The sequence below is a fragment of the Giraffa tippelskirchi genome, chromosome 13 (assembly GCF_054371585.1).
Source record: "Giraffa tippelskirchi isolate mGirTip1 chromosome 13, T2T-mGirTip1v1.2.pri, whole genome shotgun sequence".
Taxonomy (NCBI): Eukaryota; Metazoa; Chordata; class Mammalia; order Artiodactyla; family Giraffidae; genus Giraffa; species Giraffa tippelskirchi.
In genome coordinates, this window is record NC_137287.1 from 70,254,677 (window position 1) to 70,270,555 (window position 15,879).

The window sequence follows — 15,879 nt, forward strand, 5'->3', positions numbered from 1 at the left end:
CCTCCAGACAACTGAGTAGAAGCTATGCATCAGTTCATTTCAGTTCAGTCACTCAGTTGTGTCCGACTCTTTGCGACCCCATGAATCGCAGCATGCCAGGCCTCCCTGTCCATCACCAACTCCCGGAGTTTACCCAAACTCATGTCCATCGAGTCGGTGATGCCATCGAGCCATCTCATCCTCTGTTGTCCCCTTCTCCTCCTGCTCCCAATCCTTCCCAGCCTCAGGGTCTTTTCCAATGAGTCAGCTCTTCGCATGAGGTGGCCAAAGTATTGGAGTTTCAGCTTCAACATCAGTCCTTCCAATGAACACACAGGGCCGATCTGCTTTAAGATGGACTGGTTGGATCTCCTTGCAGTCCAAGGGACTCTCAAGAGTCTTCTCCAACACCACAGTTCAAAAGCATCAATTCTTTGGTGCTCAGCTTTCTTCACAGTCAAACTCTCACATCTGTACATGATCACTGGAAAAACCATAGCCTTGACTAGATGGACCTTTGTTGGCAAAGTAATGTCTCTGCTTTTTAATATGCTATCTAGGTTGGTCATAACTTTCCTTCTGAGGAGTAAGTGTCTTTTAATTTCATGACTGCAATCACCATCTGCAGTGATTTTGGAGCCACAAAAAATAAAGTCTGACACTGTTTCCACTGTTTCCCCATCTATTTCCCATGAAATGATGGGACCAGATGCCATGATCTTAGTTTTATGAATGTTGAGCTTTAAGCTATGCATCAGCTATTTCTAAATCTGTCCATGAAATTTTTTTCACAGCCTTTCTCATGACTTCACCTTGAAAAAATAAGGGAAGGGATGACTGAAGGTTTTAAATGGGAGAGAAGGGGTCATTAAGCTTGAATGTGTCAAACTTCACTCAGAAAATGTAAAAAGGGCAAAATAGTAGAGGAACTAATCATCTTTGTCCATATTGAAATTGCTGGTTTTCATACCAAGAATATCTGCTTTCTATAAAGGTAAGAAGCTGATTTAAGGGTTTTGCAAACACAAGAAATATTGGCAATGTTTTTTCTTTTAGTTTTCACTTAACTAATCATTGTTACATATGTACTACGCACTGCATAATATTTAATGAACTGCAGTCGAATTCCATAGACCGCATAGGAGAATCGTTGGTAACCTTGAAGTGTTCCCCATGACTTGTAGTCATGACTCATGTGGGCAGATCCTTCCATGCGGATCGTTAACGCAGCTTGGTGACTTTGACATATTCCACACAATTTCACCTCTGAGAAGCATTTCCTTGTTTCCTTCAGTCAGTTAGGTCTCTGCCCGGGAAGCTCTTCCTGTCCTTGGTTCCTCTTCCTCCAATACCATTTCCTCTTTTATTTCACTCTCTGTTTAGAGATCTTGCTCCCTAAGTAGACAGTAAACAACTCTAGGGCACCAAATGTGCCTTACGTTTCATTCTTAGTCTAGTAGCTGGCACACAGCAGTTCAACTGTTAAGGTTTTACGTGAATAAAATAATCACCAATGTGATTAATCTCAGTACGTAGATACAAGTGTTGCAGGTGGCAGAAATCGACACATTGTGCTAAACTAAATGAAAACTAAGAGCACATCTTATTTTGAGACATTGTCATCCTTATTCTTTAGCATCTTTTAGCATCCCTGGGTAGTATATCTTTGTGTTTGTAAGCTAAGTTGCTGGTATCTGACTGCAACCCTGTAGGCTGTAGCCCACTAGGCTCCTCTGTCCATGGCGATTCTCCAGGCAAGAATACTGGAGTGGGTTTCCATGCCCTCCTTCAGGGGATCTTCCTGACCCAGGGATTGAACCCTTGTCTCAGGCATCTCCTGTATTAGCAGGTAGGTTCTTTACCACTAGCACCATCTTGGAAGCCAATATCTGTTTAGTTAATTCCAGTAGAATAAATTGCCAAATTCTCATACCAGAAGGATTAACAATACAGATAAGAAGTGGCGTGGCTCAGGTCAGGTTTGGGGTCCTTTTTGTTTTTTTCTATCCTCAAATGACAGCCCCACTCTGACCAGTTTCCTCATAACCATAGATCCTCAAAATCTCAGGATAGAAAGACTATGCAGAGTATGAATCCTTCTTGAACATGGTGCATTGAGAAGCCAATCAGTAATCCCCTGATAAAAATAATCTTACTTCCCAATGCTGCCCATTCCATCTTCTGTCAAAAAGTTCAGCCTTATATGGACCAGAAATCTATTTCTCTTTTAATTCTACCCATCGATCCTAGGTTTTTTGTTTCCTTGTTCTGAAAACTAGTCTAACTCCTCTTTCCAATATCTGAAGACAGCTGATTAAACATCCGATGTTTGTTCCAGAGTTCCTCCTGTGATGCTGTTTCAGGTGCTCTCACCTGGTTGATCCTATCAAGAGGTGTGATACACATTAGTACGTGTACTGTAGGACCTCAAAACCCATCCACTGACATGGGATTTAAACATCCTTAGTGCATAAGCCCTTGCACATGGGTTAGTAGTTTTATCACGTAGAAAGAAACAGATCAATTGAGAAACCTTTAAAAGTGTTAGTGAAGGGAGACTGAAAAGTTTGTTGTAATTTTAGATAAGCATTAAAACTGTAATGACTTCACTGTTGTTTATCTTTCGCTAAAAGAGACTTGGCAGTGGAGACTGAGTTCAATTAGCACTCTGCAGTAACGCTTGCTGGGAGGCAAGGAAAGTAGAATTTAGTTGAAAGCTGGTTTCACTACAGCATAATCGCCCACAGATATGTGCACTTTCACAGACATTAATTCCTCAGATTTCAGTTTTAACATTTTTTTGAGATATGTTTCTTGGGCTGAGCATCAATGAAGAACATCATTCCTTTGTGTTAGAGTAGTTTTTAGGACTGTGAATAATAAATTCGAAACTCTAACTTATCTAATAATTGCATGTTCCTTTTTGCCAGTGCAGGTGTTTGACTAAGGATTATGAAAAGCGTCCAACAGTGTCAGATCTTTTACAGCACACATTCATTACTCAAGTTGAAGGCAAAGATGTGATGTTACAAAAACAACTCACAGAATTCATTGGCATTTATCAGTGCATGGGAGGCACAGAAAAGGCCAGGTAATCAAATAATATTTTGACTCCGAAAGTCCAAAGATCATCTAAAGAATCTGACAGCTTTATAATGCAGTGGTTGTTAAGGTGAGGAAAGAACTTCCTGGTTTAATTTTTTCAATTCCCTGGTTGTGGTTTGGAGATAAGGTAGTATTTGCATGAAGAGTGAATGTCTCAAGTTGAGTTGCATCCTGATATTGGTAACATTACTGGCAGCAGTTTTGAAACAACTTCTTCATAACAAAGAATATAAACTTCAATGGGTGATTAGCATTGGCTTATATTTTCTTGTATTTTTCTCCTCTTCTGTGAAGTAAGATACCTTAGATTTGAGATTTAAAAATGAACATAACACTTGAAGTATTTTTTGACACTATTATTTTGGGTATCATTTTTCCTGGTTGAATTATATTCAAAAATCATTTTTAGCGATCTATTATGTACAGTTTTCATAATATCAACTATTTTTACTGCTTATAGATAGTATATATGTTTATTTTAGGAAGCTTAGAAGATACATAGAAGTATACAACATAAAATCAATTATAAAATTTAAATCTATAGTTTCTAGTATCTTATTATTGGCAATACATTTAAAAACAAAATTGAAATATATGTGTCCTGGAGCTTGCCTTCTTTCACTGACTAGTGAATGAATATTCATATCTTTAAATATCCTTCTACCACAAATTAAAATTATTTTTAATATTTTAATTTATAATATTATTTTTAATAATTTATATTGGAGTATAGTTGATTAACAATGATGTTTTAGTTTCAAGTATACAGGAAGGTGATTCAGTTATACATATACATGTATCTGTTCTTTTTCAAGTTCTTTTCTCATTCAGGTTATTACACAATATTGAGAGTTCCCTGCGCTATTCAGTAGATCCTTGTTATTTATTTTAAATATAGCGATGTGTACATGTCAATCCCAAACTTCTCTAATCATCCCACTTGTCCCAACATATGTGGTTTTTAAACCACAGTATAAGGCAAATTTGACACACACTTCAAAGGATTAACAAATGAAAGATAAATTAAAAAAATTGTCCAAACTTTTAGTGGTACAAGTGCCTGGTTCATGCTGTCAATTACCTATCTAAGTGTGGGACTTTATGTAATGTACATTCACTAGAATGGGATTTTGATTTTACCAAAAGAAAAGAAGGAAGCGGAAAAATCAATAGGAAATAATAACAGGGTTCTTTCACTGCAATACAATACATCGCCCAATTTTACTTTCTATTTTCTGGGCAAGATAATTTTCCTCTAAAGTTTCTGACAATGTCATGGTGAGAATTAATCACCCTTAATACACAGAACTTCTAAAATGCTATCCCGACTGCTCTCATAATAACTCCTTTTCATTCCTGTCCCCACATGTGTATTTCAAAGAAACTTGCTTCAAACTCAACCAGTCCAACATGGAGCCTGTGCTGTCCCACCCCAAATTAGTTCTTTGTTCCCTTTATTTTTAGTGGCACCACCACTCACCCCATAACCACCAGAAATCTGAGGATTATCTTGATGTATTTTTTTCTCCTACTTACCACAACAAGGCTAAATTTCTTACAGCCCCACTCAACCCATTATCAGTTGTGATATAGTCCTTGCCACCATAGAAATGATGGATTGAGACAGCATTCATGTTGTCTCCATATTCACTGAGGCCGATGAGGTGCTCCACACAGGTCTGACAGCTGAAGCAGCTGTAGACTCTGTGCTCTGTGTTCTTTGTCTTGGTCAGACTCTGCCACCAGCTCATGCCTTGATGAGAGCTTTTCTCCTGGATTTCACACAGATAATTCCTTTGCCTCTTATTTTGAGGCAAATAAGATACTTTTTAAAAAGGGTCTTCCTTTTTAACTTAAAAATAGCATGTACATAACCATTATATAGAGTAGGAAACTTCAGTCCCTAAAAGGAATAAAAATAATGTCCTGTGAGAGTTTGGAAGAAGCCACCAGTACCTCCACTGGCAGTGACACCAGGGCTTATCCAGCAAGCAATCTTTAATCCACACCCAAGAGAGAAACCCGGAGAAGACAATGGCACCCCACTCCAGTACTCTTGCCTGGAGAATCCCATGGATGGAGGAGCCTGCTGGGCTGCAGTCCATGGGGTGGCAAAGAGTCGGACACGACTGAGCGACTTCACTTTCACTTTTCACTTTCATGCATTGGAGAAGGAAATGGCAACCCACTCCAGTGTTCTTGCCTGGAGAATCCCAGGGACGGCGGAGCCTGGTGGGCTGCCATCTATGGGGTCGCACAGAGTCGGACATGACTGAAGCCACTTAGCAGCAGCAGCACGAGAGAAGCCAGACTTAATCCTGTGAAAATAGAGTTACCACTAGATGAACATTATTGCTCTAAGGACCAGCTTGAGCAAAATCATGAAAGCAAGGAGAAATACATTTAGTCAGAACTGTAAGGAGGAAATTTAGAAATAAGATTGAAGAGACACACAGAGACCAGATTACAGAGAGCACTGAAAGTCAGGTTGAGCGAGCAGTTTGACCTGGGTCCTTGACAGCCCCGATAGGGCAGGTCCCTGAGGCCCCTGTGTCCTGCTGGGTACCCTCCTGCCTTTGGTTCTAAAAAGTAAACTACAGATACACCAAGACAGATTGGGGCAGTAATCTTGCATACCTTTTGCTTTTCCTCCGTATTTCTTCCTAACTTTAAACTGTTGTTATTTTTTCAAAAGTGGGGAAGTTAGTCCTTATTATATTTAATTATCAAAGCATTTAGTGGCTATTTTTGGATATTTTAAAATGAGGAGCCTATTGACATATATGCTTATTTCTATATTTTTGTGGGATGTTTTAATTGGTCTGTGCGTCAGGGTGTGCGTGCATGCATGTGCATGCTTCTGAGTATATTTGATTTTGAAAAATTCAAATTTCATTTTGGCCAAAATAAGGGATTGAACAAATTTTCCTTGGAAGATCTAAGAGAAAAGGTTTCATCAAGGCATGAGCTGATGGCAGTGTCCAACCAAATCAATAACCTGGAAAGAGACTGATGAAACCCTGGGAATGCAGTAAGCTCCCATCTAGGACCATGAATTTAGAAAAGAAATGATCACTTTTCCTTCCCCACCTGAGATATCTTCTTATGCCTTTCTTCACCACTTCCCCTCTGGAAAAGCTCCTAAGTAAGGGCTGAATAGCTTTTAAACATGGTCTCCAGGAACTTTATAAGGAATAGAAGATTGAATCAGCACTCCCTGGAAGACCATTATGAGCATTTTTGTTCCTAAGGAGTAATAAATAAATTCAAATAAACAGGGATAGACAGTTGCTCACAAGATTTTCTATTTTACAACTCAACATTCAAAAAACTAAGATCATGGCATCCGGTCCCATCACTTCATGGCAGATAGATGGGGAAACAATGGAAACAGTGACAGACTTTGTTTTCTTGGACTCCAAAATCACTGCAGATGGTGACTGCAGCCATACAATTAAAAGATGCTTGCTCCTTGGAAGAAAAGCTATGACAAACCTAGACAGCATGTTTAAAAGCAGGGACATTACTTTGCTGACAAAGGTCTGTCCAGTCAAAGTTATGGTTTTTCCAGTAGTCATGTATGGATGTGAGATTTGGACCATAAAGAAAGCTCAGTGCTGAAGAATTGATGCTTTTGAACTGTGGTGTTGGAGAAGACTCTTGAGAGTCCCTTGGACTGCAAGGAGATCAAATGAGTCAATCCTAAATTTCCCTAAATTCAGGAAGTCAGTCCTGAATATTCATTGGAAGGACTGATGCTGAAGCTGAAGCTCCAGTATTTTGGCCACCTGATGCAAAGAACTGATTCATTGAAAAAGACCTTGATGCTGGGAAAGATTGAAGGCAGGGGGAAAAGGGGAGGACAGAGGATGAGATGGTTGTATGGCATCACCGACTCGATGTACATGAGTTTGACCAAGCTCTGGGAGTTGGTGATGGACAGGGAAGCCTGGGGTGCTGCAGTCCATGAGGTCACAAAGAGTTGGACACAACTGAGTGACTGATCTCCTTTCCTGAGTTCTTTCATTATTCTCTTGGGTAGATAAATTGCATCATTTCATGGTAATTTCCAGAAAGCCTCAAACACTAGCTTCTTGCTTCTTGAACTTGAAGTCTAGTTTAGCTAGGTAAAATATACTTGGGTTAGTGTTTCTTTTCCTGGAAGTATTACATACATTGTTCCACCATCTCTTAGGCAATGTGTATGGCTGTTGAAATAACCAAGGCAATGACATTCCTCATTTTTCTCCTGATTGGCTGCTTCTGCAGAATGCCCATAAGGTTTTCATGATTTTGCCCAGCTGTGTCTTCATGTCAGTATTTCCATATCACTTTTGCCTATACCCTGTGGTGTGTGGGAGCCTGCACCTCTGGCTCATGAGAGCCGATTGGGTCTTTGTTCTCTTCTTGTATTTTGTGTGCTCAGACTACATACATATCACATCTGTGACCTCAGTCATGTATATTCTGAATTTTGTTGCTTTTCTTTCCTGATTTTCCTCCATTTCTTTTCTGAATCAAGCTGACTCAATTTTTCTGTTGCCTACTTATCTCTTCATTAAAGCTTTGTGCCTCCTCTTAAAGATTTTTCTCTTTTAATGTTCAGTTCAGTTCAGTCGCTCAGTCGTGTCTGACTCTTTGTGACACCATGAACCACAGCATGGCAGGCCTCCCTGTCTATCACCAACTGCCAGAGTCTACTCAAACCCATGTCCATCGAGTCGGTGATGCCATCCAACCATCTCATCCTCTGTCGTCGCCTTCTCTTCCTGCCTTCTATCTTTCCCAGCATCAGGATCTTTTCCAATGAGTCAGCTCTTCACATCAGGTGGCCAAAGTAGTGGAGTTTCAGCTTCAACATCAGTTCTTCCAATGAACACCCAAGTCTGATCTGCTTTAAGATGGACTGGTTGTATCTCCTTGCAGTCTAAGGGACTCAAGAGTCTTCTCCAACACCACAGTTGAAAAGCATCAATTCTTCACCTCTCAGCTTTCTTTATAGTCCAACTCTCACATCCATATATGACTACTGGAAAAACCATAGCCTTGACTAGATGGACCTTAAGAAATGTCCATGAGGGATGGAGAACTTCTTGTCTGAACTTTTCCCATGATTCTTTCATATAGCATATACTCTTCTTCTGTCTTTTGCTTATCACTCTTCCTCCTCCTTCTTTAAAAATTACAAATATGTGGTGATGAATCTCATCTCAAGTGGGACTGGGCTGTGTTCTAGCCCAAAAAAAAGTGGGCATGATGGAAGGGTGAATTGTCAAGTCTTTAGTTTGATTAGGTTGTTTCTCTTGAACATCCTCTCACCACATCTGTATTTTCTCTCTCTTGGCACATCTCCCCTCAATTTTGAACCTTGAAAAGGTCAGAGTACAGGGCCATTAGTTGGAATGAGCCCAAGTAGCACCATTGTATTCTCTATGGCCCACGACACAAACCCACGATGACCATCTTTTTATATCATCGTGTAGCAACTGCCTCTTTTCCCTTTGTCTTGCCTCCCCCTGGCCACTGGCCACCTCTGTTGGACAAATATGTGATAGATCACTGTTCACTGGTCTTCTGCAGCTCCTCACCCTCTTGCTCTTTTGCATGTTGATCTGGTCTTATCAAGACTTCTCACATTTCCAGCATAGCCCAACCATGCTCTGGAAACTGATAGCTCCAAGCAAGACTCATTGAGTAGACCTATCAGGATGTGTGCTTTTTTTTTTTTTTTTTGTAAGTCACTGTAGATATTGGTTGAGCTCTAAAGAATTACATGTTGGTTCTCAGCTTCTTTCATTTCAACACAGAGTTCACAGGATTTGGTAGTTGTGCTTTATAGAGTGTGGTTTGGTACTGTGGCCATTTCTGTTTCTCATAAAGAAGACTTCTCTCTACTTGCCATTCTTTTTGTTATTTAGCAAGTCTTAAGGGAAGGGAATAGGCTTCCCTGGTGGCTTGGTGGTAAAAAATCCATCTGCAGTGCAGGAGATGCAGGAAATGTGGTTTTGATTCCTGGGTCAGGAAGATACCCTGGAGGAGGAAATGGCAACCCACTCCAGTATTCTTGCTTGGAAAATCCTGTGGATAGAAGAGCCTGAAAGAGTCGGACATGACTGAGCAACTGAGCATGCAAGGAAAGAGATTGATTGCTCTATGATCTTAGCTTGAACTAACTGTCTCTTCTTAGTAAAGTAGGACAGGGTATGATGGATTAGATACGGTCACAATTTTTCAGACAATTCTTGCATGAAGAGTGGGATTCTGTGTTGTTTACCCTTGAACTTGGCATTTTCTGTGACTTCCTTGTTTAATATAATAAAAGATAGAAGATGTAGTGCTATGATGTTTTTGAGCCTAGCCTTGCTGAAAGCACTGAGCAATGCCCAACCTGGCTAGAAAGTACTTCATGTGCTGAGGGAGCAGCAGGGGTTATCAAAGTGACCAACAGAGTATCAACTATTGACACCCAGCTGAGCAAGAGCTGAGTCACAGGTGTGTCTGGCTGAAGCCAACTTGTCCATGAGCAATTTTGAGACATACTTACGACTCTCTAAGGCCACAAGAGTCCTACACTAGCATGTACAGGCAAAGTTGATTACTAGTATTATGACCCTTTTTTTACACTTTTTCACTTTCACTTTCATTATGACCCTTTGCTGTACCTGTAAGAGCTTCTCTGGTGGCTCAGATGGTAAAGAATATGCCTGCAATACAGGAGACATGAGTTTGATCCCTGGGTCAGGAAGATCCCCCGGAGAAGGGAATGGCTACCCACTCCAGTATTCTTGCTTGGGGAATTTCATGGACGGAGGAGCCTGGCAGGCTATTGCCCATGGAGTTGCAAAGAGTTGGACATGACTGAGCTGTACCCATAAGTGGTGTGGGACAGCCCACACTGTGCCACTCCAGGAGACACTGTTCATTTTATATTTCACCTGAATGCTCTCATGCCCAGGCACAGAGACATGCCATGAGTGGTGCCCCCTGGAGTTGCACCATCTAGATTGTGGATGAGGAGCCTGAGAAGATTCTGAATACATTTGTTTTGCAACAGAAAATAGAGTCCCATCTGTCATGCTAGCTATGTATTTGTAATGTTAGCACAAATAAAGAATTGGATAGAGTAAAAAGCTGACCCTGGTTCATTGTTCATTATTTTGGTCCTAATTTAGTTTGAAAAATTTTGTCCTCCTGAGGACTTTCACATAAAAATGCTTTCAGCAAATCTGTATGAGGAGGGAAACCTGTGATGTTTCTCTGAAGTTCATGTGGGCAGATTTATTGGTCATTTCCTTAATCTTTCTAACATCATTCAATGGAAGATTGTTTTACATTAGCATTTAGTATTGCAATATGCTAGTTCATTAGAGGGAAACCTAAATTTTATTAGATGTTAGGGCCACTTTACAAATTCTGAAAGCTTATATCAGATTCCCAAATTCCTGTAATGTTCGTGTTTCAACTGATGTTCTAGAAGTCATTAATTATTTTAATTATGGCATTATCCATTTTTAGCTGTTTTAATTTGACTCAAATTCTTACTTGTTCTTAAAATATTTGTACATTTATTTCCTATAGTTTTATAATTATTTTATCTAAAGAGGCTCCTGAAAGGGACCGTATTTAATTTCATGACATAAAAATGCTATGAATACAACAAATGTATGCACTTAATTAGAGCAAAATATAACACAATTTTTAAAAAGAATAAAATTTCCCCCAAAATTCTGAATGTTTATCTTTGGCCTTTCCCTTAAAGGCATTAGTCTTTTTAAAAAAATTTAATCTAGAGAGGAAAAAAAAACCCTAAGGGATTATCAAGAGGCTTGACCGACTTATGAAGGTTGCAAGAAATACTGCAGTGTTGCCTCTCTGTGTCTTTTCTTTCAAATTAGCAATAGCCTAGGATTTGACTGCATCCATTTTGGGGATTATTGCTATAAAGAGAAGACATTTGCATAGGATTATTTACTATTGAATTCTGTAGTGCCTCATAGGAGGCAGGACACTGAATATAGACACTCCTAATTTCTTTGCAGCAAAGAGAGGTGAAAGAATTGAGTGGAGGGCAGGGCAACCGTTTTCTCCGAGTGCCTTCACGTTTGTAGTTCTCTAAATATATATAGCTTCCCCTGTGGCTCAGCTGGTAAAGAATCCGCCTGTAATGTGGGAGACCTGGGTTCAATCCCTGAGTTGGAAAGATCCTGTGGAGAAGGGAAAGGCTACCCACTCCAGTATTCTGGCCTGGAGAATTCCATGGACTGTATAGTCCATGGGGTTGCAAAGAGTCGGACACAACTGAGCGACTTGCACTGCACTGCAAATATATTTGTGCTCTCATGTTAGAGGCCTTAGTAATAAGTATATTGAGAGTAACTCCCTGGAAAATTTTTACTTTAAAGTAGTGAAATCTGTTAACCATCTTTTTGCTGGGAAAGAAGAGAGAAATATATATATTTTTAAAGATAGTAGTCAAGGTTTAGAGCAGAAGATTTCAGCCTTTAAGTAGAATTCAGAATGACATGCCTCTCATCCCTTCCTGCCAGGCACGTAAAGCTTTATCTCTGGCTGCTCAGCTGTCCTAATCTTGTTTACTTCCCCGTTTAGTTTTGTAATCTCTGCCAAAAAAAAAGTGCTGTATTTAACAGAATTTTTAGTTTTGGAAGATTATGATTCACTTTGAAGTTAGATTTTTATACATTTATATAAATACAGCTGGCTTTTTTTTTTTTAAGTGAAAGATCTGACATCACAATCCCCAGTGTTTTGTCAAAAAGAAGCAAAGAAAGAAAGATAAATAGCTAACTATGGCGATTCCAATCTTGGGAATAGAAATTGCAATAGAATACTATGACTTCATGGTTGTTTCTTCTATAGATATGACTGTACTACAAGATCCCCTCAAAAACAGTATGTGTCTATTAACTATATAAGTATATATTTTATATATACTTATAAAACACAAATATATAAAATTTAAATACATTACCTGGACAGCCCAGCCTACAATGTGGGTGTTGTTCCCTGTCCATGGATGAAAATGCAGCTCTCCTGTATTTAGTAAAATCTGGTAGAGGACAGTCATCATTTCTGTTTGGGACAAGTTAAATTTGATATGCCAATTAAACATGAAAGTAGAGTTATCCAGTAGGGAGTAGATATAGGAGTCTGGGCTTTAGGGGAGAAGCCCATGTTGGAGATAGTCATTGTCATTTGCTTATAGAGGTATTAATGCTGTGACACAAACGAGGTCACTGAATGTGAGGATTTAGGAATTTGGCAGGGGGAGAGGAGCCAGAAAAGGTGATTGAAGGATTGTGGCCCTTTAGGGAGGAAGAGCAGGAGAACGTGGTTGGTTGAGAACCACATAAACCCAGTGTTTCAAGGAGGGAACAGTTAGTTCTGCCAAAGAGTGCTGAAAATTTTAAAAACTGGAGTAATAATGAGTTTGGACACACAAGTTCTTCAGTGACCTCAACCAGAGGATCTGAGTTGGGTGGAGGGCAGCCCCAGTTAAGAGAATTCTCGTTAAGGTGAGGAATCAGGTGAGGAAGAGATAAGGAATATGAACTACTCTTTTAGAAGCTCAGCTGTAAAAGAGGAGAGACAGGGCAGTAGCTGGAAGGCACTGAGGGTCAAAGGAGAGATTTTTTTTTTAAATATAAGACATACTAGAGCACTTTGTACACTGACAGAGGGAGAGGTTGATGCCACCAAAGAGATGAGAGCATCACAGCAATGATCTTGGAGAAAGCAGGTGTGCCAGCGAAACAGCTGGCCTTTGCCCAGAGTAGGGACAGGCGTCCTTGGCACCGAGAGCAGGCTGTGAGGGTAAGAGGACACCAAGATGAGATCCTGTCGAGTTGTTTAAGAATTATGAGTGTGTGAAAAAGAATGAAAGGAGATATCAAAATGTCACCAGTGCTTATCTCTTGGGGATACAGTTACAGGTGATTTATTTTCTTATACCTTTTTTGGTATTTTTCAGTTTTTTTTTAAAAGCTAAGAATATTTTATATACTTGTAAAAATGAATGTGATAAAGATAATCATATACTCTCCCTGACCCTTAATGCTATCATTCCTCAGAAAGTCAGACTACATGCGACTTGTCAGCTGTGTTTATTCTTGTTTTTTTCAAGTATTTATTTATTAATATTTATTTGGCTGTGCCAGGTCTTAGTTGTGGCACTTGAACTCTTGGTTGCAGCAGGTAGAACCTAGTTCCCCAACAAGGGATTGAACCCAGGTCTCCTGCATTGGAGTATGGAGTCTTAGCCTCTAGACCACCATGGAAGTCCTTGTGTTTGTTGGAACCAGATCGCTTTGCTGTACTGATGTTTGTCCTACAGCTACTTAACTCTACACATTGAAGGAATTGTGCTACCCCATCTTTACAAGATCCTACTTACAGAAACCATCTCTGCTCTTGGTTGTCTGTAAGCTGAGCGTGAGGAGAAGAAAGCTGTCAGGAACTCTTGGCAGATGGGGGAATCACCAAACATTCTTGGCAAACACAGATGTCAGTTTCATGTCAACATCTAAAACCAGGTCACTCTAAAATAATGGCAGAGGAGTCACATTCACAGCAGAAACAGACACGATTTCTCAGTGGGAACATTTTTCTCTGGCCTCCAGATAATTATGTACAAAAGAGGAAGGGCTGTGTGAATGAACAGGGCCATCAAAAGTGCCTTGGAGCTGGGTACTGATGACATCTGTCACTCCAGTCATCGCCAAAGCTGATCTGCTCTTCTGGCTCGTCCAGCTGGGGTGTACTTCTTTCTCAGCATCATTTCAAAACTGCACAATTGGCCAAAAGGGTCAAACTGAAGATCAATAAAAACTAGTCTTCCAGAGCACACTGGTGAGAGCCTGTACGCCCATGGGTGTTACCAGTTGTTAGTGGAGTTTAAAGATGTCTAAGGACACTAAAACAAAAGCATTGATTAGATTTCTGTTTAACAAAGGATTTCTGTACTATCCCAGTGGCTCCTGAATCACCTTAGAAGATAGAGCTTGATATTTACAAGAGAATATTTAACCAAAGTAAAAGCAAATAAAGCTGTGGCATTACAATAGTACAACTGAATAGTAAGGATAAAAATTTAACATGCAGCAGCAAGAGTTGTTTCTTTTTTTCAGTGTGTAGAACTGAAATACAAGTGAAGCTATACTAACCACCCCTGAGGGTATTTCTGACCTTTTGACAACATAGAAAGGAAATATTTGTAGTTTGAAGCTATGTCTCCCCAGTCATACAGAGTAAATGAGAAATATAATCTGGTTAACAAGCTGTACTTTTCACAAGAAGACAAAAATCTTATTGGAAGGATGCTGACTTTGCCTTCTCCAAGTCTTACAGAAATTAAATCTTTAATAAAGTAACAAGAATGCAAATTAATTGTATAAAATGAAGGCAAAAGGAAAATGTAAAAAATGTAGAAGTACCTTGAAAGATAGGGTAATGGTGAAGATTAGACAATTTCCTTTGACAAATAATCATCATTCATTTATTCATCCTGCACACATATTGAGTACTTACTATGTTCCAGCTACTATCTTAGGTGTTTAAAATGTGTGTTCCATATGAGTACAGACTTTTATCTATCTTCATAGCTTTATCCGAGCTCAGAACAGTGCCTGAAACATAGTAGATGCTTCAGAAATTTAAATATTTTGTTGAATGAATGCAGTAGTAGGTGTTGAAATGTAGTTTAAGGCTCTACCATATTTTGTGTGTATGTATGTGTGTTTGGGGTGGGGGAAAGTGACAAATCAGAGCAGGCATAGAGGTCTCATGGAGATCTCATATTGATCCCTTGCTGACCTCCCTTTTCACAATTCTTAAAATTAAGAAATTAGAGGGGGGATTAATTAAAATTAAGGGGGGATTTCCTAGGTGGTCCAGTGGTTAAAACTAGGTGCTTTCCATACAGGGGATGCGAGTTTGATCCCTGGTGGGGGAGCTAGAATCCCACATGCAACGAGGTATGGCCAAAAAATAAAAATAAAAAAAATAAAAATAAGAATAATAAAACAATTTTAAAAGAAATACTAAAAAAATGAAAGAGAATTGGACTGAATATAATTTAGTGTCTATTCTCACTTTTACACCCTATGATGTGGTCAGTTGTGTTACTATTAAAATATTAAGATAATATTGTTGATTCAACTAATCCTGCCACTTGAGAGAGTATAAGTGTGAGTCCTTCACTTGTGCTACTTTGTTGTCACAGCTATAAACTGCCGCTTTTTTTGGCCCCATTGTCTCTATTATGTTTAAGACCCAACCAAGTGACTGACAGCAGTGCTGACTGTGCTTTCTGGAGCAGTCCTCAGTGATGTCTGTGTACAGCAGTCACTGGTGGTGCAGATACACAGATGTGGGAGAAATATAAATAGGCAGTCCTAGAAGGCAATGGCACCCCACTCCAGTACTCTTGCCTGGAAAATCCCATGGACGGGGGAGCCTGGTAGGCTGCGGTCCATGGGGTCGCTGGGAGTCGGACACGACTGAGCAACTTCGCTTTCACTTTTCCCTTTCATGCACTGGAGAAGGAAATGGCAACCCATTCCAGTATTCTTGCCTGGAGAATCCTAGGGATGGCGGAGCCTGGTGAGCTGCCGTCTATGGGGTCGCACAGAGTCGGACACGACTGAAGCGACTTAGCAGCAGCAGCAGCAGCAGCAGCAGCGGCCAGGAGGCTTCTGTAGTTTAGCTGACCTCAGGGTGAGCAGTGCCAAACCTGCAGGCAGTGGGAGATGGGGTGAGGGGGTCCGAGTACGCTGGAGT

At 40.0% G+C, this 15,879-nt stretch overlaps 1 protein-coding gene across 1 annotated transcript in view; it reads left to right on the forward strand.

Annotated features, from left to right (window-relative positions):
• Positions 1-15,879, forward strand: part of MYO3A (myosin IIIA) — a 171,400-nt gene that overhangs the window by 61,642 nt on the left and 93,879 nt on the right. Inside the window, exon 10 of the mRNA XM_081552969.1 lies at positions 2,915-3,070. Within this exon, the coding sequence (XP_081409095.1) occupies positions 2,915-3,070 (156 nt within the window). The remainder of the gene's footprint in view (positions 1-2,914; positions 3,071-15,879) is intronic.